A 24,002-nucleotide genomic window follows, 5' to 3' on the forward strand; every position below is an offset into this window, starting at 1 on the left:
TTCACAGACAAGAAAAAGCTAAAGGAGTTCATCACCGCCAAACCAGTATTATATGAAATGTTGAAGGGTATTCTTAAGAAGAGGAAGAAGAAAAAGAAAAAGATAAAAAATATGAACAACAAAATGGCAATAAATACATACCTATCAACAATTGAATCTAAAAATCAAAATAAACAAATAAGAAATCTAATGAACAGAATAAACTGAATAAAATACAATCAGAGGCATGGAAATGGAACAGACTGATGATTCTCCGAGAGAAGGGGAGTGGGGGGTGGGAAGAGAGTAAACAAAGATTTTATATGCATTACCTATGGACTCAGACAATAGGGTGGCAAAGGCCTGGGATGGGGCAGGAACTGGGTGAAGGGGGGCTATGGGGGGAGGGGGAAGAGGGACAGCTGTAATAATCTCATCAATAAAGATTTTTTTAAAACAGGAAAAAAAAAACAATAAAGATTTATTTTAAAAAACTAGAGGCTCGATGCATGAAATTTGTGCAAGAGGCTCAGCCCTCACAGCTGCGGTGGCTTGCCTCGGCCCTCGTAGCCCTGGTTTCATCCGGAAGGTTGTTTGGCTGTCTGGTTTAATTAGCATATTACACTTTTATTATTATAGAAGTCACTGGGCTAGACCCACACACACACCCACACACAGACGCCCATGCACATGCACGCACTTAGGGAAAACTCATGGAGTCTGACGCCAATGAGACTACCCTCCTGTCTTGGCTCCTCTGGGGCCCCTCCTGTCCCAGGGGATGTGACCTCACCATGGGGTCCTCCTGCCTGGGACCCTCCCCTTTCACAAAGCTCTTCTCCTCTGGAGGTCTGTAACCCTCAGGCTTGGCAGGCCCCACCCAGTGCCCAAAAGCTCAGGCCAGGCTGTCTTGATTCCCAGCTCTGATACCACCTGTGACCTTTGCTTCTCTGTTTCCTCATCTGTAAAATGGGGAAAACAGTTGCTCCTACTTCACAGTCATGGGGAAGGGGGGAGTGAGTTAACAAACACTTAAAACAGCATCTTGAGATAGTTCTGTCATCATTAACGTCTATGTAGGTGCTTCTCTCCTGCCTAGCGTCGCTGATGGCCGTTAGACAGTGAGGTCATGCAGGAAGGACCCGCTGGGTCATCTCCGCGTCCCACGCTCAGTGTCAGGCATACAAAAGGCCCTCAGAACATGTTTGCTCAGTGAACTCAGGGCGTCCTCCTCCCGCCATTCATTTACTGAGTGCTTCTGCATGCCCGGTAGCACTGGACTAGGAGCTGCAATGCAGCAGTGAGGACAGGCTCCCTTCCACTGCAAGAAGTCATTTCTAGGCCAGCAGTTCTCAAATTTTTTGGCCTAACAACCTCTTTACACTCTTTTAAAAGTTTCAGGATCCCAAAGAGCTTTCCTGTATGTTAATATCTATTGCTATTTGCCACATAAGAAACTGAAACTGAGAAAACTTTTAAATATTTATCAATTCACTTAAAATAACAACAAACTCATTGCATGTTAACATAAATAACCTATTTTTATGAAAATATGTTTTTTCCAAAACAAAACTGTGAAAATATTGTTTTGCATTTTTGCATGTCTTTAATGTTGGCTTAATGGAAGACAGCTGAATTCTCATGCCGCACTCAATCTGTGCGATATGTTGCTTTGGTTGAAGTACATAAAAAAATCCAACTCAACATTCTCCTTTTTTGTAAAAATTGAGAATACTAACACTGCGCTCGCCCCCGCCCTCTCAGAGTTTGGATCTACTCGGTTAGGCTAGCTGTAAACGGTTTCCGGAAGGGGCGTGGCCTGGCGCCCAAACGGGTAGTTGGCTGGGATTGGACAACAAATGCGTCTGTCTGCGCGTTGTCCCCGCCTCCGACCCCGCCCCTGTTCCCTCTCAGTCGTAAGCTGGCTAACCCTGGCGCATGCGTCCTAAGGAAGGTGAGCACTTCCGCCCGCTCATCCCGAAGCTTCTGTTCCCGCTCGGGTTTCCGCTGGGACTGCTGGGGCGGCCCGGACGGAAGTAGCGTGGGGCGTGTGGGCGGGGCGTGTGGTGCAGCCATGTCCGCGGCCTTGCTGCGGAGAGGCCTGGAGCTGCTGGGGGCGCCCGAGGGTGAGGGGAGCCTGCCCGGACTTCCCGCGGGGGCCAGGGCGGCGGGGACTGAGGGCGGGAGCCCCGAGGGCGCGGAACGGCTCTGCCCGGCCTTATCCCCGGGGGGTGGGAACCCTGCGCGCCCCCCGACCCGCGTCCGTTCCTCTTTCCCTGCAGCCCCCCAGGCCGCGCCGGGCCAGGCCGCGCCGAGCGGGGCTCCGGGGAAGCGGGCCGCGAAGGCGAAGGCGAAGGCGACCCAGGCCGGGAAACTGCGGAACTCGGCGAAAGGAAAAGTGCCCAAGTCGGCGCTGGGTAAGGTCGGGAAGGGGCCGGGCCGGGCCCTGGAGGAAGGGGACCTGAGGCCGGGCTGGAGGCGCGGGCCAGGCGTTCGTTCCGAGGGCACCTCCATGAGCCGCGCGCGGAGCGGAGTCCTGGGGGGACGGGGGAGTGAAACACAAGGCCCGGGGCGCTTGGTCCACAGCCCCGGGGCGGGGGGCGGGCTGCAAAGAGTTGCAACGTCAACTCGGTGTGAGGAGGGCTTTGAAGATGGTGCCCCGAGACGGTCTGCGAATAAAAGACGAAGCCAGACCTCCGAGGGAGCGGCGCGGGGAAGAGTGTTCTAGCGAGAACGGCACCGGCAGGGTCAGAAGGACGTGTGCTGCCTTTGGAAACCTGGAAGAAAGAAGCCTGGAGAAGGTGGCCTGTCTGAACGGGGGTCGGAGGTGGCGCGTGTCACGGTGACCAGTGGGCGTGCGGGGGGCCGAACCCCGTGCGCTGTTCACCCCTCAGGCTCGCTGCGGCCTGTGCGGTGGGTGCAGGGGGTGCGGGTGGCAGCCCCGTGCGTACCTCCCCGTTCAGGTGACGGGCGCTGTGGCCTGGCGGTGGAGAGGGTGCAGAGAGGAGGGACTGCAGGGGGCGCTGTGCGGGGGAGCGCTGATGGGGGAGCGCTGATGGGCCTCAGTGGTGACCTGGAGGGGGAGGGAGACACCAGAAGGGAGCCCGGTCTCTTCTAGAGCAGTGGTTCTCAACCTTGACTGCACATTAGAATCGCCTGGGAATCTTTTTAAAATCCTCATTTCCGGGCCTCATCCTCCGGAAATTCTGTTTCTTTGTTACTAATGTTGTGGCCCCACCTCATCACAAAGAAAGAATTTCCGGAGGATGAGCCCAGAAATCAGGCTTTTAAAAAGATTCCCAGGTGATTCTACTGTACAGCCAAGGTTGAGAACCACTGCTCTAGAGCATCGTGGGGGGATGGGGTGCCACTTAAGGAGATAGAGACTTGGGGACCGGCAGGATGGTGGGAGGGAGGATATGTGCCAGGACTTGGGGAGCTCCTCGAGTCCCTGAACCTGGGCCTGGTGCATAAAAGGTTTCAAGTGTTTGTTCAAAGGACGATGAAATCCAGGGAGGAAACAGCCCGACCGAGCAAAAGTGTGGAGGCAGAAAAGGGAGGCCCATTTGAGCAGCAGGGATGTTGGTGTGAAGGGCAGAGGGCACAGGTGGCCCCAGCCAGCCCAGACCTCGTCCCGAAATCGGTACATCTTTGACGGGCGAGGGGACTCTCACGCCTCAATGGCCGATCTGAAAAGCACCTCTGGCTGCCGCTCCCGGGAACTGCATCTCTTGCCTGAGTGACCTGAAAGCCTCCTGACTGGTCGCTCACTTTCCCCTCCCCCTCCGCACAACAGCCACAGTGACCCCACAAAATCAGTTAGACCTTTGGGTGCCTAATGAGGCCCCCCGGCCCGCCCCTTCTGCGCTCTCCTCCCCTCCAGCCATTTTCCAGGCCTCTGCTTCAGGGCCTTCCCACTGGCTGTTTATCTAGATTCTAGAATGATCTTCCCCCACATACTACACTCTCCCTTGAGTCTTTGCTCAAACATCGTTTCATTGAGGCTTTTTCAGACCCTCGGGTTTAGACCTGCATCCTTTTCCTGGCTGGGTAGCTCAGCTGGTTAGAGCATCGTCCCAATATGCCCAGGTTGCAGGTTCAGGCCCCAGTCGGTGTGCATGCATAAGGCAGCCAATTGATGTTTCTCTCTCCTTCCTGTCATCTCTCTCTAAAAACATCTTCATGTGAGGGTTAAAAAGAAAAAAGTTAGCTTTTGGCCAGTGTTTCTCAGTGATTAAAGCATCAGCCCCTGGACTGAAGGGTCACCGGTTCGATTCCCAGTCAAGTGCACATACCTGGGTTGCAGGTTCGATCCCTGGCCCCACTGGGGGTGAGTGAGGAAGGCAAGCAATTGATGTGTGTCTCTCACATCAGTGTTTCTCTTTCCCTCTCTCTCTCTCTCTCTTCCCCCTCTCTTCCTTCCCCTCCCTCCCTCTCTCCCTTTCTCTCTTTCTCTCAAGTCAGTCAATAAAAAAAGAATGCAGCCTTCCCACTGGCATGTATGCTCCACGAGGGCAGGAGGTTTTGCCTGTCAGTGTCCTGCTGTGTGCTCTGCACCTAGAACAGTGCCTGGCACACAGTTAAGCACTTGGGACATATTTGTTGCATGAGTCACTTGAGCATCTGGGAGCCAAGAGGACTTTCAGCAGGATCTGTGTGGAGAGTGGATTTGACAGAAAAGAGGCCAGGCTATTACAGTAATTGAGGGAAGGGACAACAAGGCCTTTGGCAAGGCTGGGGGGGTGGGAGGGGGCGGGTAATGGGGAGATATCAAGAGGGGACCTAGAAGGCGTCCAGGGAGTGCATCTGAAATTATGCCGCCCTGCTTACCATCCATCCACAGCTGAGTTCCAGAAGCGAGAGCGTCGAGGCTACCTTGGAGAGAACCTGAAGTTCATGACCGGTGCCAGAAGCACCATGCCGGAGTCCGTCACCCAGCAGGTGTGTCGGGTGGCTATGAGAAGGAAGCTGGGGGGAGAGAGCTGAGGATGTTCATGGGGGTCTCAGCCCTAGCATAGGGGGCAGTTTGGGCCACCCCCCACGTTCCTGTATTGCTGTGCTGTGGGGGGTCTCCCCCTGAAGGGCTGAGAGCGTACCAGGTCGTACAGCTCCCTCATGTCCTGACTCCTGCACATCCCCAGATTCTGCGCCAGAGTCGGGGCCGCAAGGCCTGTGACCGGCCTGTGGCCAAGAAGAAGAAGAGGAGGAAGGCTGAAGGCACTGTGTTCACGGAGGAGGACTTCCAGAAGTTCCAGCAGGAATACTTCGGCAGCTAGGCTCCTGGAGGGCCCCAGGGGAGCGGCTGGGGCCCAGCGTCCTCCTCTGACCTCACAGCCGCTGCTGGGCCTGGCCCCCTGCCATGCACAGAGGCGGCCAGGCTGACCCAAGGAAGCCCCAGAGCTGAAGCGGGGGCAGGCTGGAGTGGAGCTGGTGAGCTGGACGCCTGCGGGAGCATTTACACGCGGACAGAGGGACCCGCAGGCTTGGGAAGAGCTGCCTCCCTGCCAGAGAGGAACATTTCTGACTGTTGTTTGCTTTGGCCCAAGTAGGACCTCTTGGCTGTTGGCTGTAGAGGCCAGTTACTGGCCCTCAGGGGCCACACCTTGAGGTGGAAGAGGAGGGCTGCTGGGTATGCTTCCAGGTTCTAATAAATATGGGCCCCAGCTGGGTGTGTGCTGCTGGTCTGACTCGTGTCTCATCTCCTGTGGCACCGAAGAGCCTTCCCTCCCTCCCCCACCTCCCAGAGCAGAAGTCCTCCAGTCCAGCCCCAGTGCAGGCTGCCACTCAGTTCACCCAGCATCTGCTGGCATAGCCCAGAGGGGCCCTCCCCTGGGTGGCGCCCACAGCTGCCAGCTTTGATCCAGGGATGAGACTCCAGGGTCTGGGGAAAGGGAGTGCTGCCGGCCTGTCGCCCAAGTCCTGTGCTTGTGTGTCAAGTGTTGGGGGACTGGTGGGGTGATTCAGGAGGCGACTTCAAGCAACAGGGTTTCACACTCAGGTCTGTGCCTGAGCACAAAGGTAGGGGCTGGACCCCTTGCAGCTGGCAGTGTTGGGCCCAGGGTGTGCCCACCAGCATTGTCTTCAGTGTGGAGAGGACAAGTCCTGGAAGCAGGGCCCCTTGGGGTTGGGGGCCTTCTGGAGGAGGGCCCTGGGCACCTTCAGGCAGCTCTCCTCCCCTTTCCCCCTCCCCCAAAGGGCTTGAGAGGTCATGGCATTGTCTGAGGCTGCTGAAGGGGTGGCTGGAGTGACAGTCAGCCTCCCTGCCTGGGTTCTAATGTACCAGGAGAGGGTTCCTCGCCCCTACCCACTGCCTGGGAGCTGTTCCTGGTGGTTAACCAGCTTTCCGCCCTGAGCGTGGGCCACAGAACGGCCGGCTGGAGCTGGACCCGGTCCTGTCTGCAGATGCCTCTCCTGAGCGGGAGGAAGCAGGTCATCCAGGTCACGGCTGCAGGAGGGTGCGGACTCCAAACAGGAAGTGGCCCACCTTCCTCAGAGCAGCTGCTATCCTGCCTCATGCTCCGCCCGCTCCCTCCAGCGGAGTCTCAATGACCCTGGTGGGGGGAGAACTACACACCGGATATCCTTAGATGCATCTTCTAAGCTTAGGCTAGCTGCAGTCCTTAGTCCTTTTGAATGTGGGTGTGAGTCCTGAACAGCAAGAACTCCTTTAGCCCAGATTAAATATCCTCCATCTCCCCATGCTTGCAGTGGCCGAAGTTCTGGCCAATGACCTTTTCCCAGGTGATTAAGTGCCTTCCTTATGTCACCCCAACTTTACTGGGCATGGATCTGTCCCCCCCTCCCCAGTGGCCTGGAGAATAGACCATATACCTATGGATTCCTGGGGGGGGGGGGGCGGGGGGGTGTCAAGTTGTAGCTTCCTGGTGAAGCTGCCCAAATGACAGGCGTAGGTCCTTCCCTTTGCTTTCCTATTAATAGTGTATTACAAGGGCATCAGAACCTAAGAGCTTCAAAGTAGAAACTTCACCAGCACACCCAGCTCAAGGACTGACTGGAACCTTATCTGGCTGCTGAATGGCAGATGTTGGCAAAAGGCCCAACTGGGAGAACAGGTGGAGCCTGGGCTGTTCCCGCTACCAGTTCCCCCGTTAAAACTCCCTAGAGCCTGGCCCCTAACCGAGGGATAGCCCACCCAGGGATTCCCAGCTCTGCGAAAACCACCTGCTGTTGGGGCTCTGGCCCGGAGTCCGATGGAGTCACCAGTGATCCTGACGATAGCACATCTCTCTGGGCTCAACCTTAAAATGTTGAAACCTCCTTCTGGTTAAGAATCTAGTCCTAGCACAGTTGGCTGGGTTATTTGAGGCAAGAAAACATACAGCAGTCTGCACAGTACTTTCACTACAAAATAATTTATTATGATACACATCTCCAGCACAAGCCTCCTATGTACAAGCACACCGACTACCCTAACTAGGGGGCCCTTCTCTTTCCCCGGGCCTTGCGGACTTCCTCTATCAGATCTTTCAGGTACTGGATCTCCTTGGCCAAGGAATCGGCCTTCTCTTTCAGAGCCTCGTTTTTCTTTTCTAGCTCTTTACACTCACCGGTGAGGGCCTCCTGCTCTGCTCTCTTCTTCTGGCGGTACCTAGTAGCTGCTGTCTTGTTCTGCTCCATTTTCTTCAGCCTTTTATCTAGTTTCTCACCCTTTACTTTTGCAGCTACCACCTTCTCTACAGGAGGGTCATAGGGTTTGGGGCCAGCAGACCCACAGGGGGGAGCTGAAGACAGCAGATTCCTGTGTGGGGAGGCCCTGGAGGTGGAGGGGCTGCTCTGGGGAGAGCCCAGATAGGACTCCGGGCTCATACAGATGCCACTATCATTGTCTGAGGCGACATCCTCCTCCTTTATGCACTGAGGGATTATGGAACCATAAGTAGTGGAGTCTGATTTTCTCTCTCCTTCAGAGATGTCAACTTCACTTCCCAGCTCTAAACTAAAGGAATGGTCCGGAGTGCAGGACAGGGCCTCCGGGGAAAGGGGGAGAGGTTGCAGGAAGGTGAAGGGGGCAACCTGGTCAGTTTTTAGTAAACTTTCTGGAAGGTGGCCAATTGGGTTCACGGTATGGGGGGGCTCCTTATTAATCTCCTGGTCTAGGGGGTCAAAGAGGTCACAGGGGTCATCCAACGTGGCCAAAAGCTCATCAGGCATGGTGTCCAGGTCACCTAAACTTAACAGGGCATCGAAGTCAAACTCCTTGAGATCCATTTTCTCCACCATCCAATCTGTCCCCGAGAAGGCATCCTCTGCAAAAGATTTTAAAAGAAATCAATTCACCCAGATGCACAAAGCAACTAACTACGACCAGAACTCAGTGGCAAGTCAACGATGGGCACTCACCCTTGCCGTTGTCTGAGGCACTGACCAACCCATCCACAGCCAGCCATTCGGAGGAGCCCGCCTTAGCCTTGTCGCTGGAGAACCCATGGGGTTTCAAGTTCTTGGCCACCTCCAGGTAGTCGTCTAGGAGATCTAAGCTTTCTTCAGCCCCCAAACCCGACTGGTTGAAGGGGGACATCAAGCCCCCCACCAACACCTCGCTGCTCAAGAAGCTCATCTCGGTCATGCTGTGGGGCTTTGCTGGAATCGAGGAATGTGTTTAATTCGAATGTGTTTTCGTCGGTTACAGCAATGCTGCTGCTGAATGCCGTGAAAAGCCTGCATAGGAACGAGAAACAAAGTCCGATTAGCCATCAGCGGGCCGAAGAAGCTCGTCTTTTCACCCCGAGGCAGGAAGGCCAGCCCCGACTTGGCCGTAGGGAAGTGGAAACACGTGGCGCCAGAGCCATTGTGCGCCTCTCCCTGCTCCGTCCGGGTCAGGCGGCCCCGTGGACGCCCTTGGCGCTGGGCCGCTCCCCCAGCGGCCGCAGGAGGTAGGCGCTGCTTCCTCCCGTCCAAACGCGGCCGCGCCGCCGCCTCCCCCGCCCGTGACTCACGCCGCCGGCCGCCGCCGCCCAGCCCGCCGCCATCTTGCTGCTGCCACGTTTCGCCCGGCGCCAGGCGGGCCTCGGCGGGCTGGGGTGGGGGAGGCGAGGCACCGGGGGCGTTTCCTCCCACCGGGGGCTTTTCCCCCGGGCCCAGGGCCCAGGGCCGGGCCGCGCTCTCCCAGCTCGGGCGCCGGCGTCTCGGGGCAGGCACACTGGGGCCGGCACACTGGGGCCACGCGTCCCCAGCGCTCGTAAAACCGCGTCCCCCTCCGCGACGCCGCCGGCCTGCGGCCGCACCCAGGCAGGCAGATCGCAGGCCCTCGGCGACTCGGGGGCGCCCGGACCCAGCAGCCCGTCCCCCTCCCTACTCACGCCATGGCTTAAGCCGCTGGGAGGTGCCGCTGCAGAGCCTGGTGCTGCTGCTGCCGCTGCAAAGGCCAATGCTGCCGCTGGCACTGCTGCCTCTAGTGCGCCATGTCGGCCGGGAGCTGTGGGAGCGGAGGAGGAAGGGACACGCTCGAAGGTCTACATCTGCAGGCGGGAGAGGAAATGGCCGCAACAGCCCGCCCGCGGGTCTTTTATAACTTTTTCCTTTATGAGCCGCATCACAAAGAAAAAAATCCTTCCGCTGTCACGTGACCTTCGCCTCCCGCCCACTTCATTTTCATCTGTTGACGCCCTACCTCTTCTAACCAACGACTTTTTTTGGCCAGGGCGTAACTCTAGAGAAAATGTGCTATTTTAAAGGCCTCGCGAAACAAAAGACTCACTGCTTTACAAGACTCCTAAGATCAAAGAGTCACTGCGAGCGCGGAGGGACCCACCAGACACGCCCGCTTCCGGTGTTAGCTGAAGGCCGGGGAGAAGGCATTTCCAAGAAAGGTTTTTATTGTGAAGTCCGAAGCCCTCGCATCGCGCGAGTTGCCGGCGGAGAGCGCGCATCGACTGATTGGCCAGCCGTGGTGAGTCATCTATAACTCGAGTTTTTATTGGCTCAGGGTCCAAGGTGGGTGGGCTGTGCAGTGAGGTGGCCTCTGGTGCGCGAGGGAAGGGGCGGGGGCCGGAGAGTTTCCCGCGTGCGGGTCTGAGGTCTGTCGCCCGCCCGCCCTTGGTGGTGCCGTGGCTTTGCAGCGGCTCCCTCCGCCAGGCCTGTGGCCGGCCGCCACCCTCTCGCCCACCCAGCCCCTGCGGTCGCCAAGCTGCCTGCTCTCAGTGCAGCTCTAACTAGGGGCCAGGTTGCGGCTGGAAGATGAAACTGGGAAAAGGAAATGTCATTCCGGTGCGATTTCACCACACGGGAGCCCTTCAGTAGCGGGAAGGGGAGCTGAGCACCGCAGGCGGAAGATCGCCTGCCCCCTGCCCACCTACCCCAAAGGCCAGCTCTGCGCTGGAAGATGCAGAATCCTATGGCCCAACCAGTTCTGTTTTTATATGTCCATTCTGCCAAAATATGTCTGCTTGTCCATTAAAACACGCAGGCCATCACAGCAGAACTTGTTTGGTTGAGCACGCTGTTTCTCTAAACGAGGAGGGAATTTACTCACCTACCTCCCAGGCGTCCGCTTCCGAGCACGTCCCAATGGCCTGTGCGGAGGGGAACCCACGCTCTCGGCAGGGCCATCCTCTGCCTCGCAGTCAGGCCCTGGAGGGTCGGAAACCTGGGGTTTGTGCCGCCATGCATTTCAGCGGGCCTTACAAATAGTCCCGAGGGCTCTGCTGTGAAAACATGGGGAACCACTGTCCTAAGCCACAGCCATTAAGTGACTTCATCTAGCTCAGTGGCCTTACCATGGTAAACAGGACTAATGGGGGCGGTGTTCTGCCCGGTCACATGCTCCCAGCGGGGGCCTTATGGCGTAGAAGTTAGAAGGCAGGTCTCGGGGCAAACACAAAAGAATCCTGGCTTTTTCATGTTCAGCCAGGATGTTTTGGTTAAGTGACTTGTTCTTGCTGGGGCTCAGTTTCCTCATCTCTAAAATGGGCTAATGATGAGTAGTATCATTATCCTTAGAGTGAAGTGAAATCATGTGTGGAAAGCACTGAGCAAAGTGCCTGGTACCTGGTAGGTGCTCAATTGATTATCAGAACTGAGGTCTTCTGACCCAGACCTCCCAATAGGCACCTCCCCATCCCCATGACATCATCCTGCTTTCTCAGAGGCCGCCTGTCATTTACTGAGAGGAAACCAACAACTATAAACAACTGGTATATGCAAAGCACACTGGGTCCTGGTATGTGTGGTTTTTCTTTCCCCTTGGGGAGGCCCAAGAATTGCCATACACAGAAGTCGTCCAGCCGTTCAGTGCAAAGGCAGTAAGAGTCCCTGAGCCACTACCCGTCTTCCAAAGGCACAACTGAGGACCCACAGCGCCTGTCCTCCTCTTGTTGTATCAGGAGACTTGTCAGTGCTCCTGAGGGCTGACCACGCCGATGGCTGAAAATTAAAGCAAGTAACACTGCCCCAGCTTTGACACTGCAGAGGTCACGGAAGAAAGACTTCAGTGGCAGCTCGTCCCACCCGTTCTATTGTGGGGACCCAGATCAAGCACGCTGACGCTGGAGCCGATAGGAAGAGCCAGCAGCGCTCCTGTGGGAGAACGGTTCATGCCACACACAAGTCAAAGCTGCCGGAAAGGAGACTTCTCTTTTCTTCCTCCCATGCTGTGAAGGACATCATGTTTCCAGCTTTACCTCCTCCCTCAAGGAGAAAAAGGACAGCAGTTCTCTGGGTCTCAAGGCTAGGCTGCTTCCCCCTGTAGCTATCCAAGACAGGGCAGAAAGACTGGTGACTGACTCCAAATCCCAGCCAAGCATACCAACTGCTGTTGAAGGGCAGGCAAGTGAGCGGAAGGCCAACTGTAGACTTGGCATTGGACCGAGAATTTAAAAACTACAAGGTGATCAAAATGAAAAGGTGAGCAACACAGTGTATACCATTAACCGCAGAACCCACCTCTCTGGTACTTTGGCCACTCAGAATCAGTAGTGTCCGAAAAGGCTACGGCCTCACTGCGCTAGTCCTAGGTGTCTTTGGCCTTGAGCTTCAGCAGCAAGGGCAGAGTTCTAACAGATCCCAGGTCATGGTCTCAAGAAAGATGTACCACAGCAGACAACCCTGAACACACGCGGGGACCCCTACCTACAGAAATCCCTGCGTACAGACACTCCTGGGCCTTAGGATCCTGAGGCTGATTCCTCATCAAAACCATTTGTGTTCTCAACTTTAGCGGAGTACGAGGGAGCAAACTCAGCTGATCTGAAGCGTCAACCCGTGGACCATCCGGGGCTGAGACCCAGGAAGAAAGACTGTAGGCCTCGACACAGCTTTTCCAAACGAGCAGTGATTATTTATTTGAAAAAAAGTCACAAGTAAGTGTATAAAAAATACTATTGTCCTGAACTCATTTTTAAAAAGGGGCAACAGGGAAAATCAAAATACACTTTGGAACTGATTACAATTTCAAGACCATGAGTGTATTTTGTAAGCATTAGGCTATGTGGTTTGCTTATCCTAGATGGTGTAAAAAAATTTCCAAATGGAGACATAGGACCAGGTGCTATTGCTTCAGGAAAGGGGAGTTATGAGTAGAAAGGCAGAATGGTGGGAAAGGCACATCTTTCCCCAAAAATTAAAGGGGGAGAGGGGGAAGCAAAATGTTGCCCTCTTCTACCCGAGAATCTCAAAGTACTTGTCTGTCTTCCATGTTTTATGATGAGGTTTGCCCAGTTGGTCAGCAAAACCGCCAGGACCAGGACAGGGAATTCCCACAGCTTCTAGTTCTGAGAACGTCTAGGAGGTTCTCGCTTATGAAATGGCAAAGTTATGGTGTTTTGGTTTTATGAAACACAGTTGAGAGATGCTCTTTAAGAGAGGAGATAAACTCAAATCACAGTTACACGCGGCTTTAACAATTTGAGACTTGATCTTTAAAATGTTTTCTTTTTTTAGCTCTCCTTTCGATGTTTTATATGGAATTTGGTTGGAGACACCACCTTGGGAAAATTGTAGGGAATTTTTTTTTTGTCTAGTCTTTCAATGCGAAGGCAGTAAGAATCCCTGCCTTTATATTTGTTTGTTTTTAAATATATTTTTTATTGATTTCAGAGAAGAGAGACAAAAACATCAATGATGAGAATCATTGATCGGCTGCCTCCTGCATGCCCCAAACTGGAGATGGAGCCCACAATCCAGGCATATGCCCTGACCGGGAACTGAACTGTGACCTCCTGGTTCATGGATCAACGCTCAACCACTGAGCCACACCAACCAGGCAAATTGTAGGTTTTATAATACATTGGGAAAACCAAACCCTTATCTCAGTGAGTAATAACCCATGTTTTGGCAACACTTTCTCAGCCCACCCCTCTCCTAGATGCCATGCCAGGCTCCACCCATTACCTCTGCACGGCTCACCAGGGAGCACTCAGGCACAGAGATTTTTAAAACTCCATTTTGATTCTGAACAGCCAGGCTGGGGAATCCCTCTCAGGGTTCTGAGCGTTATGTGCTTCCTTCTCCAATACCTTCATACAAATGACACAACTGGACCACTCAAAGGAACCCTTGCACACATATAGAAGGCAGGAAGTTCTCCAAGGTTAACCCTCATTCTCAACCCCTCGTCCATGACAAAAAGGGAACAGGAATCTCGCCCTAAATCCAGAGGACAGCTGAGGTTTCATGGCTATTTATAGAGCCATTTCATGTCACTGTCACTGGGAAGGAATGAGACAGCTGCAGCGCTTCACCAGAATCTCACGGCTGGAGAGGTAGTATGCACAGAGAAAACAGCAACACTTGATGGGAGAACAAATACTGGACAGGTGACCAGAAACAGAATTATCAGGCTTTTGCCACAAACAGGAAAAAAATACACAAAACAAGAAGATGCACTGGCATTGTGTATTAAACACTCCTCCCCACCCTCAGGGTACTGTTTACATTGCAATAAATAGTGCAATTGTAGCAGCGGGAAACGAGGAGCGTAGGAAGTCCCCACCTCCTTCATGTGTTTTATCCGTGTGCACTCTTCCTAGGTAGCACCAGTCTCCCCAGGTGCTGGGTGAGAGAGAGACAGAACTGGGATGGGGTGGGGGATAGGGGAGAGGTCTGAGCATGTTTGGGTGCCCTTTGGCCTCTGGAGGTGCCTGGAGAGTTCCGCAGACAGCCCTCTCACATTACTATGGCGGACTGTTAGGACTGTTCTTGCTCTAAGACAACACCCTAGAAAGGCAGGCCTAATGGGGGAGAAGCATGGTCACTGAGCCACAACTGAGGGCTGGGTCTTCCAGCTGACATCCTGCTGCCTGTCCACCTCCCTTCAGCCTCTAGGGCTAAGGCTGTTCCTGAAGGCCTCATCCTAAAGGACAAGGAGGCAAGGAAGGGGTGAATGAACGCGCTCATGCAGAGGTGCTGCCTTTGCAGCCCCTCCCTCCTCGTCTTCCTCTGACTCCTGCACACGGGTGGTGTGGTCTGGACCAGCCACGTGAGCTGGAGACGCCAAGTACACAGATCCTCTCCCAGGCCACCTCCGGTTCCCCCATTCTGCATGCTCACTGGTGGCCACTAAAACACACTCTCCAAATAACATTGCATCGGTTTATCTTGAGCCCCCACTCTGTGAGGGTCAGTGACCGTGTTCCCATGAGAGACCTCTCAGCCCTAGGGCTAGGAGTTGGCCAGGAGGTTGGGGGAATGGGCTGCTTTCCCAGGAACCTGAATCGAAGGTCACTGTACTCCCAGAAACCCTAAATCTGTCTGAGCGCTCCGCAGAGGTCAGCTTGGAAACATGCAGGAAGGTCAGTGATAGTCAACTAAAGGCAACCTCTTGATTAGGCAGGTGTGCTCCAGGGAAAGGAACAAAACAAGGCGTGAACAAGAGGAAAAGGTAGGGAAGACACGGGAGAGAAGCAGGCCGACGGGCAGCGGGACAGACGGGAGCAGAAACCTGGGCCCCATGCAAAACACCCAGTGTTTTCAACAGCTCAGGCGGTGCTCCACCTGGTCAATTCATTCCAGCAAAATTAGCCTGGAGCGAGGGGTAGAGGTGGAGGAGGGAGCACAGTGTTTGGTAACAAAAATAGAAAGGGTTGGGTTTGAGAAAATAGGAGATTTAAGAGATGTCATTCTAATCAGCATGAAGTGACCAGGGCGATGGACAGCAGGACGGGAGGCACCTAGGGACCCTGTGAGGCACCATCTCTAGAGCCGTGTTTCTAACAGAGAATCCAGGCCTGACTGCCCAGCACCCCTCTAGCCCTCCCCTGCCCTACGTCTGCAGCAGCACCTCTGGCTCAGACAACGAGCAATAGAGAGTGTATCCCAATTCGTCTATTTCTTCAGGGGTGAGCTCAGCAAATAAGTTCACCTTGGGGTTCAGGGCGCTGGGCAGGACTCCGGCCTCTAGGTACCTGATGAGCCCCCTCAAAGCCTGCAGGAACCGATCGGCCAGCATATCTGGAGACCAGTCAGCCTCCTCCTGGGCCAAGTGGAGGATGACATTCGTGAGCTGGCTGGCAGTGAGGTGGCCCAGAGCTGGAGTGGACTTGCATATGGCCTTGAGGATCTTGAGGCACAGAGATCGGCAGCCCGAGTCGGCCTGGTCCAAAGCCCACAGGCGCGCCGTCTCAGCAGGACGCAGGCTCAGCCGCCACAGGTTGTCATACTGGGCTAGCCGGTGTGGTCTGGCCACCAGGACAGTGTCACCGAGAGTCACCGATGGCAAGAAGTCAATGACAAGATGTTTGTCACGCTCATATTGCACTTCCAGAGTCAAGGCCTCTGGGGGCGGTGCCGGGCGGATCACATAGTCCAGTAGAGACCCTATGGCCGGCCAATTGATGGAGCCAGCCACTACCTTCTCAAACGTGTCTGCCACTGCCTTTGGGGAGAGGTAGCCGCCCACGACACAGCGGTCCCAGTAACTGCTCCCACGAGGAAAGTACTCGGGGTTCTCGCGGCGAACCAGGAAGAAGCCGGGGACGTTCATGATGGTGTCCTCGCCGGGAATACACGACCACAGGTTCTGCTCCAGAACAAGGGGCACGATGAGTTGGATGTGGTCGGCTGTCACCACCTGGTGAGAAGAATTAAAAAGGTTTTGAGGGATGTGATCTGCTCAAGAAGCCAGCTTCCTCAAGCACAGGTCCCTCTATCTTGTATTCCCCCAACAATAAAGGAAACTAAGAATTCCTTCCTGTCGACCTTTCAGTTCAGATACAGCCGTAATGAGGATTTAAGCCCAGGTCTGCAGACACGAGCTCGTGCTCACGTGAGCCACGTGCCACGTTGTCCTGGGGCATGGAAGTCTGCGGGACACCCCCCACGCCTAAAGACCCAGAAAGAGAACTAGAAAGAGAGGCAGGGACAGGAGGGAGGAAGGGGGAGGCCTCCTATGGTGTCCTAGAAGTTGTGTGACTGAAAAACAAGAAAGGGTTTTTAAAGACCAAGATAAATTTTAAAAAAATAAATGAGATCTATATCTCAAAAAAAAAAAAAAAAAACAAGACCCAAGATAATGCTCCCCGTGTGCAGAATTCAGAAGCAGCCAGACTTCAGTCTTCCTGGCAAGCCTGGGTCACTCATCTTTTGTACCAACAGCACGACTGAGCAGCATGTGGGTCAGTCCCCAGCCCGACCCAGTGTGAGCACCGCCTCGTTACCTGCAGGTCGTCATAGAGGCTGCCACTCAGGTACATGTCCCGAAGTGGCATGTCAGGCAGCTTGGCCCGCAGGAAGCCCCGGAGCTCAGCACATATGTCCACGGCAGCTTGCTTGGCCCGAGCCTGCTCGCCAGCAGGGATGGCAGCCCGGTTCCGGTAGTAAGAAAGGAGTTTCTCCTGCAGGGACATGCGGAGCCGTGACTTCTTCAAGTCTACCTGGCCCTTCCTGGCCAGTGGCTTGGGCTGGGGTGGGCAGAATGTGTCTGCCAAGGCAAGAGAGAGAAGCAAGTCAGCTCTTCCCAGGCTGCCTCGATCCCAGAAAGAAGGGCTTGGCACAACAGGCAAGTGCTAGCACAGTGCCTGGCACCTATGCGCTCAAGGAATGTTTGCCACGTGCAGGAGCAGCACTGAGGGCCCACAGGAAGTCCCAGAAGGGGCAGAGGCTTTCTCACCTGCGTCAAAGGCCGAGGAGTCTGTGGGAAGGGTCTGCAGGGACCGGCTCAGGCCTGTCTTCATGTCCCTGTTCAGCAGTCGGGGGGAGCCCATCCAGTTAGGTTCTTCCCAGCTCCTTTTCCCCGAATGGCCCAGGCGGGTGGGGCTGGTAGGGGCACTGATTGCCCTGTCGTACATCTGGAAGAGCAAGAGGACCGGTCCACACATGTTCCTTCCTTCCTGCTGCCCTCCTTCCCAGCAGCTTCAGTGAGCTCTAGACTAATTTTCAATACCTTCGTGTTATTCTGGATTATACTTTCTCCGTGTAGAAAATAGAAAAGTTCAGGAAACATGAAATGATATAAATAAGAAGCAGATTTATCCATAATGTCACAACCCAGAGATAAATGTTAATAATTTAGTATATTTCTTTCTGGAAAAATAGATTTAGGTAATTAGGATCCTGCTCTATATATACTTTGGAAACCTGATTTTTTTCACGTAACGATTTTTATCATTTACCCATGCCAGTAAAAATGAACCAGTGTTCAACATTATGGTACATTTTCTAACTATACCACACTGTACCTTATGAATGTAATGGTGAACACTGATTAATTCATTTAACAAATACTCACTGAGTGTCTATGACGTGCTGTTCTGGGTACAAGACTAGAGCACTAACCAGAGAGACCCAGTCCAGTAGAGGGACACAGGCAAAACATAAGTTAAATACAAAGTATGCAGAAAGGTTAACGTTAAAATAAGGTAGAAAAGGGAAACAGGAAGTGTATGCGTGGTGGGGGTTGCTATTTTAAATAAGGTAGTCAAGGAAGACTATTTGGGGTATTTATAACTTTTTACCCACTGGGATAAACGTCTTTATTTGTCTCTCCAACGACTTCTTTGGGGTAGAGACCAAGCAGCAGCCTTAACTGAACTCTCCTAAGGTCTCATCTAATCACCAATGACCCAGGTCGACTCCATGAGCAGTGTCCAGGCCGTTCCAGACCAGCTCTGCGCTGTGGGGGCAGCTCCCCCTCTCCCAGCCCCGGCTCGGGCTGCAGGCACTTACCCGCTTAACCGCCAGCGTCGCGATGCCCAGCATGGCCGCTCCGCCCACCCCCAGCACCAGCCGGGCATTGGAGAGCACGAAATCAATGGCTGTGCCGATGCCATTGTCATCCTTCTTGCCTTTGCGCTCGCCAGCGCCTGCCATGGCTCACCTGAGGATGAAGGCAGAACAGAGCCATCACCACCTGGGGCCGCAAACACCGTTAACCAGCAGTCACTGTCAAGTCCAAAGATATTTCCCCCTAATAGTTCACAACCCTTTTCTCCACCTTTCACAGTCAACTAAGCTTCCCTTAGGGACAGATGAGACCACCTGGCCAAATGAAGTAGATTCCCGCTCAAACGCACAGAGCAAGCAAGGCCAAGGAGAGCTGCCTTGGTATTTACAGGTGGAGGCAGGCAAGAACCCAGGCATCCTCTCTCCGGGGCCATCGGGACAGAGCTGGACGAATCACCCAGTTGAGGCAGCGGAATCCAATCAGGACCCCACAGACACTGCACGGCTCCCACACATAACCAGCGTGTTGTTGTTGTTTTAAAGGAGAACCTTTGCTCATATATTGGCAGTAGGGAGAACCGCTGGATGTAGGCACTCTGAGTCAAGGTGGGGAACCTCTGGCCCGTGGGCCATGTTGGCCTGCCAAGGCGCTAGGAGTGAGTTAACTAAATGTCTGGCGCAGGCTAATGTTTGGGTTGATAATGTTGTGGCCCACGAAGGTGTTATAAATATCCAAATGGCCCTTGGCAGAGAACAGGCTCCCACCCTGCCCTCCGCGATCCCTGGATCAGATGCAGCAGGCCAGAAGGGCATTCCCGCCCGAGCAGAAGCCAGAAGGAACCCCTCCCCCCGGGCCATTTCGTCCTTGGCCATCTGATGTGATGACTGGTGCGAGCAGGCGGGGATGTGGCAGAATAGAAAAAAGCTTGGGTTTTCGAGTCAGAAATCCTGAAACGGAGTCCTTGCCTTTGAACCCTGAATTATTTAACCCCTCAGCTATGAAAAGGGGAGAGTGATGCCTGCAGGGCCTAAATCATAAGACTATAGTGAGGAAAAAATCTACTAAAACACTGTATGTAAACGCTCTATAAGCTGTAAAGTACTCCAAAAATTTGGGTTTATCATTAAGTCTTTTAAGATGTGGACCCACAGGACAAGGGGTCAACTTCCAGAAGGCACTCAGCCTGCTCCCTGAGCTACATCTGACTTCTGAGACAGACTCATGCTGTCCTGGGCTTGAGATTAAAACTGTTAAGTTGAGCAGGCCGTTCCTACTCTAGTGCAATATGCTCCCCACCCAAGGGCCTGGTGACCTGGAAGAGGAGAGAGCATCCATGGACTCCAACAGGGAGATATAGGTCTTATTTTAAGTTAACTTGTTCCAGCTGCAAGTGCTTATCCGCTCGTCCTCCACTCAGGTTCCTGCTCTAGTGGGAGCCTCCTAGGAACGGGACCCACAGGCAAGGAGCGGGGCTGGCTCCTCGGTGCTACCAGAGAGGAGCACTGGTGCTTTAATGGGTAGAGTCTCCGTTTTGCAAGATAAAGACGTTCTGGAGATGTTACACCACAAGGTGAATGTTCTTTTTTTCTTTTTTGCCATTTTTAAAATATAACATTGCTTAGATGGTTTGATACAGAATAGCTTTTCTTCTCGTTTTGAACCGGAAGTTCTACACAACTGAATACAAAGAAGAACAAAAAGTACCAAAGCCAAATTTGTGATTTTGTTCATGTGGCATAAACATTGTGAATGTTCTTAACGCTACTGAACTGTACACTAAAAATGGTTGTGACCTGGTGGGCAGGGCAGGGGGTGGAGAATCTGGGCACGGCCACCATTTCAGGGAAGAGAAATACTCCTCACCCCAGCAATCCCGTGAGGTTAGTCATAGTATTATTTCCAATTTTCAGATGAAGAAACTGAGACGAAGGTGAAGTAACTGGCCCAGGGTCACCATGTCAGTAAGACGTGCCGAGATTTGAACTAGACGTGCTGCTGGGGAGTGGTTTACAGGGGTCTCGGGCAGCTTGCTCACATTTCCTCTGTTAACCACCAGACCACAAGCTTCTGGGGCATTTGGCTCATTCACTGCTACTGCCCAGCGCCAGTGTTTGACACACAGTATCTGTTGCACAAATGAGCTATGAACTCTGTGGCTTTTTTTTTTTCAAGGAGGGGGTGGTGGCGACCTGTAACCCAACTCAGTCAAAACAGATTAGGAGCCCAAAGACGAGTCGCTCACTGTGTGGTTCCAGACCCACCGCCCTTCCTGTGCGCAGGCCCCTCTGGGCCCTTCGCTGCCAAAGGCCGGCCTGCCAATCAACCCAGTGGCCGAGGAGAACCAAAAGCCATTGCATAAGGCTCCTCCCCGCTTTTCCTGTCGAAGCTGAACCAGTACCTCCCACCCAGCTGGCAAGCCTTTCCCCTCAGTTACCCTTCATTCTTCTTTCTCCTCCTGCTTCCGCCAGCTGGTCACCAAGCCCCACTGCTGTACAAGTCGTATGTATGTGCGGCCAGCCCACCTCCTCGGTCCCTCAATCTCAGCTGGCCATATTCGCTGCCTTTAGTATCTCCACCAACCTATTCTCCGGCCGCCACTGCCACGCTCCCTCTCCCATGGCATTCGCTGCTTTCAAAGCTGTGATGGTCCCCCTTCTATCAGATGTCCCAATCTCCTCAACAGGGGATTCAGTGTCCTTCCGGACCTGGCCCAGCCTCCACTCCAGCCATTTGCCTTACAGGTGCACCATTCTAGCCATGCCAGACTCAAGTTTCCAGTACAAAGTGCAGCTGCACCTCCACATTTGCTTCTTGCCCATCTACTCAGCAACCCAGTTCTCATTTGAAGCAGACCTCAAATGTCCTCTTTCCTACCGCTCCCTGCGACGCCCCTACTACCCCGACCCAAGGCAGCTACGTGCTGATCCTCGTCTCTGAGCTCTGTGCCCACCCTCTACTCGAGCTGCTCACGCCAAATGACTTCCCGCTGATCTCGTTAGCCCAAGCCCCTTGGTGGCCAGGATCATTCACCTCTATCCCAGCGCCCACCGGAAAGCCAGCACCGTAGAAGGCCCTCGGGAGCTGCTAATTAACTATGATCATTAGGTTATATTTAGCGGGACCTCAGGAACAGTGGAATCAGGAGCAAACAGCACTAATACCACTTGCCAAGTAGCCCTAAGTGCTGGGGGTGCACGCTCTCATTTAATTCTCATAACTATTATGTCCACTTTACAAATGAGGAAACGGAGGCCTCGAACAGCTTAGTGATTTGCCCTAAATCCTTCACCTATTAGCAGCAGTGCCGGGCTGTGAGCCCGGACACCGTCCCCCGATATCTGCACACTCTGCTTGCTTTGCTTTACAGACGCTGTCACAGGACAGAGTTACATTTTGGGGGATGTGATCAGACCTGCAAGATAACTGAACGTACTGAAGAATGAGCCAGCCTGAATTAAACCCTAATAGCTTTAACCAATGTCTTTTCTAACATTTTCATAGGTAAACTGTTCTACTTGAACTAAAATGTGATAACAATCCTATTCTGAGAGGACTTGAAACCCAGGGCCTATTTTTTCTCAGTGAGGGAACAAACCTGTTAATGTGTCTGTAGTTTCTCCATGGATTTCTAATGATTAAAGGACTTTGGTCCCTGAAAGGAAAGGGCCTCCCTCCCCTGGTCCCCTGCATCAGAAAAAAAACAAAACGTGCAGAAACAAGGGTCTACCTACCTGCAGCTGCTACTGCATCTGTGAGGGGGGGTGGGGTGGGAGAGCAGGAGGGTCTACAGAAGGCACCTTTGCCCTCCTTCCCGTGAATTAGGATGGCAGAGGAAAGGAGAGGGTCCTAAATAATGCCCCCCAGTCTGCGCTGGAGGAAGACCAGGCCCTTCTCCAGCTGCCTCTCCCGGGCCTCAGGATCCTCTAGCTTCTGATTTTTCCGGAACTCACGGCGGATGGAAGCGAGATAGAAGTCCCGGTCCGTGTAGCGAAGCTCTCGGCCCTGGCGCAGCAGAGCCCGGTAGAGACTCAACACCGCCTCTCGGCTCCACGGGGCCATGGGGGACTGGCAGGTGCTCGGCGTCAAGCTACAAGCAGGAGGGAAAAACAGAAGCGTAGAATCAGAATGAATAACAGAAGGGCCTACAGAGACGACCTGAAAGTCAAAGAGTTCTTAATGTAGGTCTCAGACACCCCCAAGGCCACACTACAATTTAGGGACCCCAGCCTCTCACCCGCCTTCTGGGAAAGTCCAGTTGATGCCGAAGGGCCAGAGCTTGGAGGCTGAGCTGCCTGGGCTTGAATCCTCCCTCCGCCACTTACCACATGGCTTTGGGCAGCACTTTACCCCTCCAAGCATCAGCTTCTCACTTGTAAAGTGGAAATGCTAGTATGTTAACGGCAGCTGCTACATGGTTGAGAACTGTGTGAGATAAAACATGTAAAGCCCCTGTAATAGGTCACCATAGGGGTGGTCAGACTGCCGGATGGACTCAGACACAGGAATCCTGGCATCGCCACTAGTGAGCCCATCACCTCCGGCAAGTTCCTTAACCCGCTGCCTTACCCCAGTTTCCCGCCGTCAAATGAGGGTTAAAACGGTATTCTGCCCATTCAGCTGGTACGAGGATGAAGTGAGTGAATGTATGGAAACATGTTTGGAACAGCACTGGGCACGTACCAAGACTCCATCTACACCGGATCGCGGTGACTGGTGCCCCCGGGCCTGGCTCTAAGTGCTCAGTGAACGGATCTAGTTCCCCACAAGCTGCCCCGTCCTCTCTCGGGAACAGTGTTCGCCTCTGTAAAGTGCTTTGTCATCCATCATCCCATTTAAGCTAAGGAACCTATGGGGTGGTCGGGGTTCCCTCGCTGTTCACTACGGATCACACGTGCTCTAAGCATGTCCCACATCTCACTCCGTCACAGGCCCAGGCCATCGTTCTCCCCACGTGAAGGCGGGGAGCCTGCACCCTGACCCCGATTCTGGCCCCGGGGGGCAGCTCCCTCTGGCCGGGGCCCCACCGTGGGTGCGGCACCTCGGGGCGCTCAAACTTCCCCGGCTCAGCGCCTGCCACACACCAGGAGCCCAACACCAAGCGGATGAGAAGGGGACCCTCACAGCGCCCCTACGCGCAAGGAATGATCACCCCGTTTCACTGATAAAGTCATGAGACTGAGTGGGGGAGACATTTGGTAAAAAGATCTGAACTTGGGGCCCCAAGTCCGCGAGCATCAGCCTCTGGCCTTGCGGACGTGCCGCGCGAGCCTGAGCAATCCCTGTCCCCGTCCCTTTCCTCGAATGTGGGCACCCCGGCCCCAAGGCCTCGCCAGTGGGAGGTGAACCCCGAAAAACAACAGGAAAAGTGCTTTATGAGATGGGAGGCGACTGTCACGTAAGGCTGTGAGGACAGGGTCTCTCTGGGCGAGTGGGCGGCCTCCGCCGACCCGAGGGAGGGGGTCGGGGGCGGGCCGAGTCGGGGTGGGGGACCCAGGGGCCGGGCAGGCCGGCTCGGGGCGCCGGAGCGGCTCCGTAGAGATTGCCCAGGGCGGGCTGGGGAGACCCCGGCGTCCAGGCCCGCAGCCCCGGCCCGGGACGGATGGGGGGCGCCGGGCAGCGCCCCGAGAGGAGGTTCGGCGAGTCCGGCCCCCGATCCTCCCGCACTCACCCGCGGGCCGCGCTACGACTCCTCGGGACTCGCCTCTCGCCCGGTACCTCTCCCCGGGTCACCCAGCAACATGGCCCCTTCACTTCCGGGACACGACCTTGTGCGCTGAGCTGAGGGGTGGGACTGAGCGAGTACGGAGGCGGCCGGAGGCGGGAGGACTTCCGGTCTCCTCGCCTTTGGGGGCGGGGCCTGGAGCTGCGCGGGCCACGCCCCCAGGATCGGACCCTGCCTGCAGCCCTG

General features: G+C 54.4%; 4 protein-coding genes across 6 annotated transcripts in view; 1 reads left to right on the plus strand and 3 right to left on the minus strand.

Annotated features, from left to right (window-relative positions):
- Positions 1–5,642, plus strand: part of RPS19BP1 (ribosomal protein S19 binding protein 1) — a 519,247-nt gene extending 513,605 nt beyond the window's left edge. For 2 of the 3 annotated variants that reach the window (XM_059681481.1, XM_059681480.1), the window contains exons 2-5: positions 2,045–2,105; positions 2,262–2,396; positions 4,823–4,920; positions 5,121–5,642. In XM_059681481.1, coding sequence (XP_059537464.1) covers positions 2,054–2,105; positions 2,262–2,396; positions 4,823–4,920; positions 5,121–5,255 — 420 coding nt within the window. In that variant the 5' untranslated portion in view covers positions 2,045–2,053 and the 3' untranslated portion in view covers positions 5,256–5,642. Of the gene's footprint in view, positions 1–1,968; positions 2,106–2,261; positions 2,397–4,822; positions 4,921–5,120 lie in introns of those variants that run through there. The other variant, XM_059681479.1, reaches the window with a different exon arrangement.
- Positions 5,643–7,333: 1,691 nt separating this feature from the next.
- ATF4 (activating transcription factor 4) lies at positions 7,334–9,484 on the minus strand. The gene is made up of 3 exons (XM_059681473.1): positions 9,300–9,484; positions 8,341–8,658; positions 7,334–8,246 (listed from the first exon to the last, which is right to left on the minus strand). The coding sequence occupies exons 2-3, from the start codon at positions 8,564–8,566 to the stop codon at positions 7,414–7,416; spliced, it is 1,059 nt and encodes a 352-aa protein (XP_059537456.1). The 5' UTR covers positions 8,567–8,658; positions 9,300–9,484; the 3' UTR covers positions 7,334–7,413.
- Positions 9,485–13,816: 4,332 nt separating this feature from the next.
- Positions 13,817–18,240, minus strand: MIEF1 (mitochondrial elongation factor 1). Its single transcript, XM_059681472.1, has 4 exons — positions 18,097–18,240; positions 17,042–17,219; positions 16,590–16,852; positions 13,817–16,003 (listed from the first exon to the last, which is right to left on the minus strand). Exons 1-4 carry the CDS (start codon positions 18,238–18,240, stop codon positions 15,197–15,199), a joined length of 1,392 nt encoding a protein of 463 aa, XP_059537455.1. The 3' UTR covers positions 13,817–15,196.
- Positions 18,241–21,940: 3,700 nt separating this feature from the next.
- On the minus strand, positions 21,941–23,518 carry LOC132226934 (mitochondrial ribosome and complex I assembly factor AltMIEF1). Its single transcript, XM_059681482.1, has 2 exons — positions 22,775–23,518; positions 21,941–22,181 (listed from the first exon to the last, which is right to left on the minus strand). Exons 1-2 carry the CDS (start codon positions 22,783–22,785, stop codon positions 21,941–21,943), a joined length of 252 nt encoding a protein of 83 aa, XP_059537465.1. The 5' UTR covers positions 22,786–23,518.
- Positions 23,519–24,002: the final 484 nt, after the last annotated feature.

The sequence above is a fragment of the Myotis daubentonii genome, chromosome 2 (assembly GCF_963259705.1).
Source record: "Myotis daubentonii chromosome 2, mMyoDau2.1, whole genome shotgun sequence".
In the NCBI taxonomy this organism is placed as follows: domain Eukaryota; kingdom Metazoa; phylum Chordata; class Mammalia; order Chiroptera; family Vespertilionidae; genus Myotis; species Myotis daubentonii.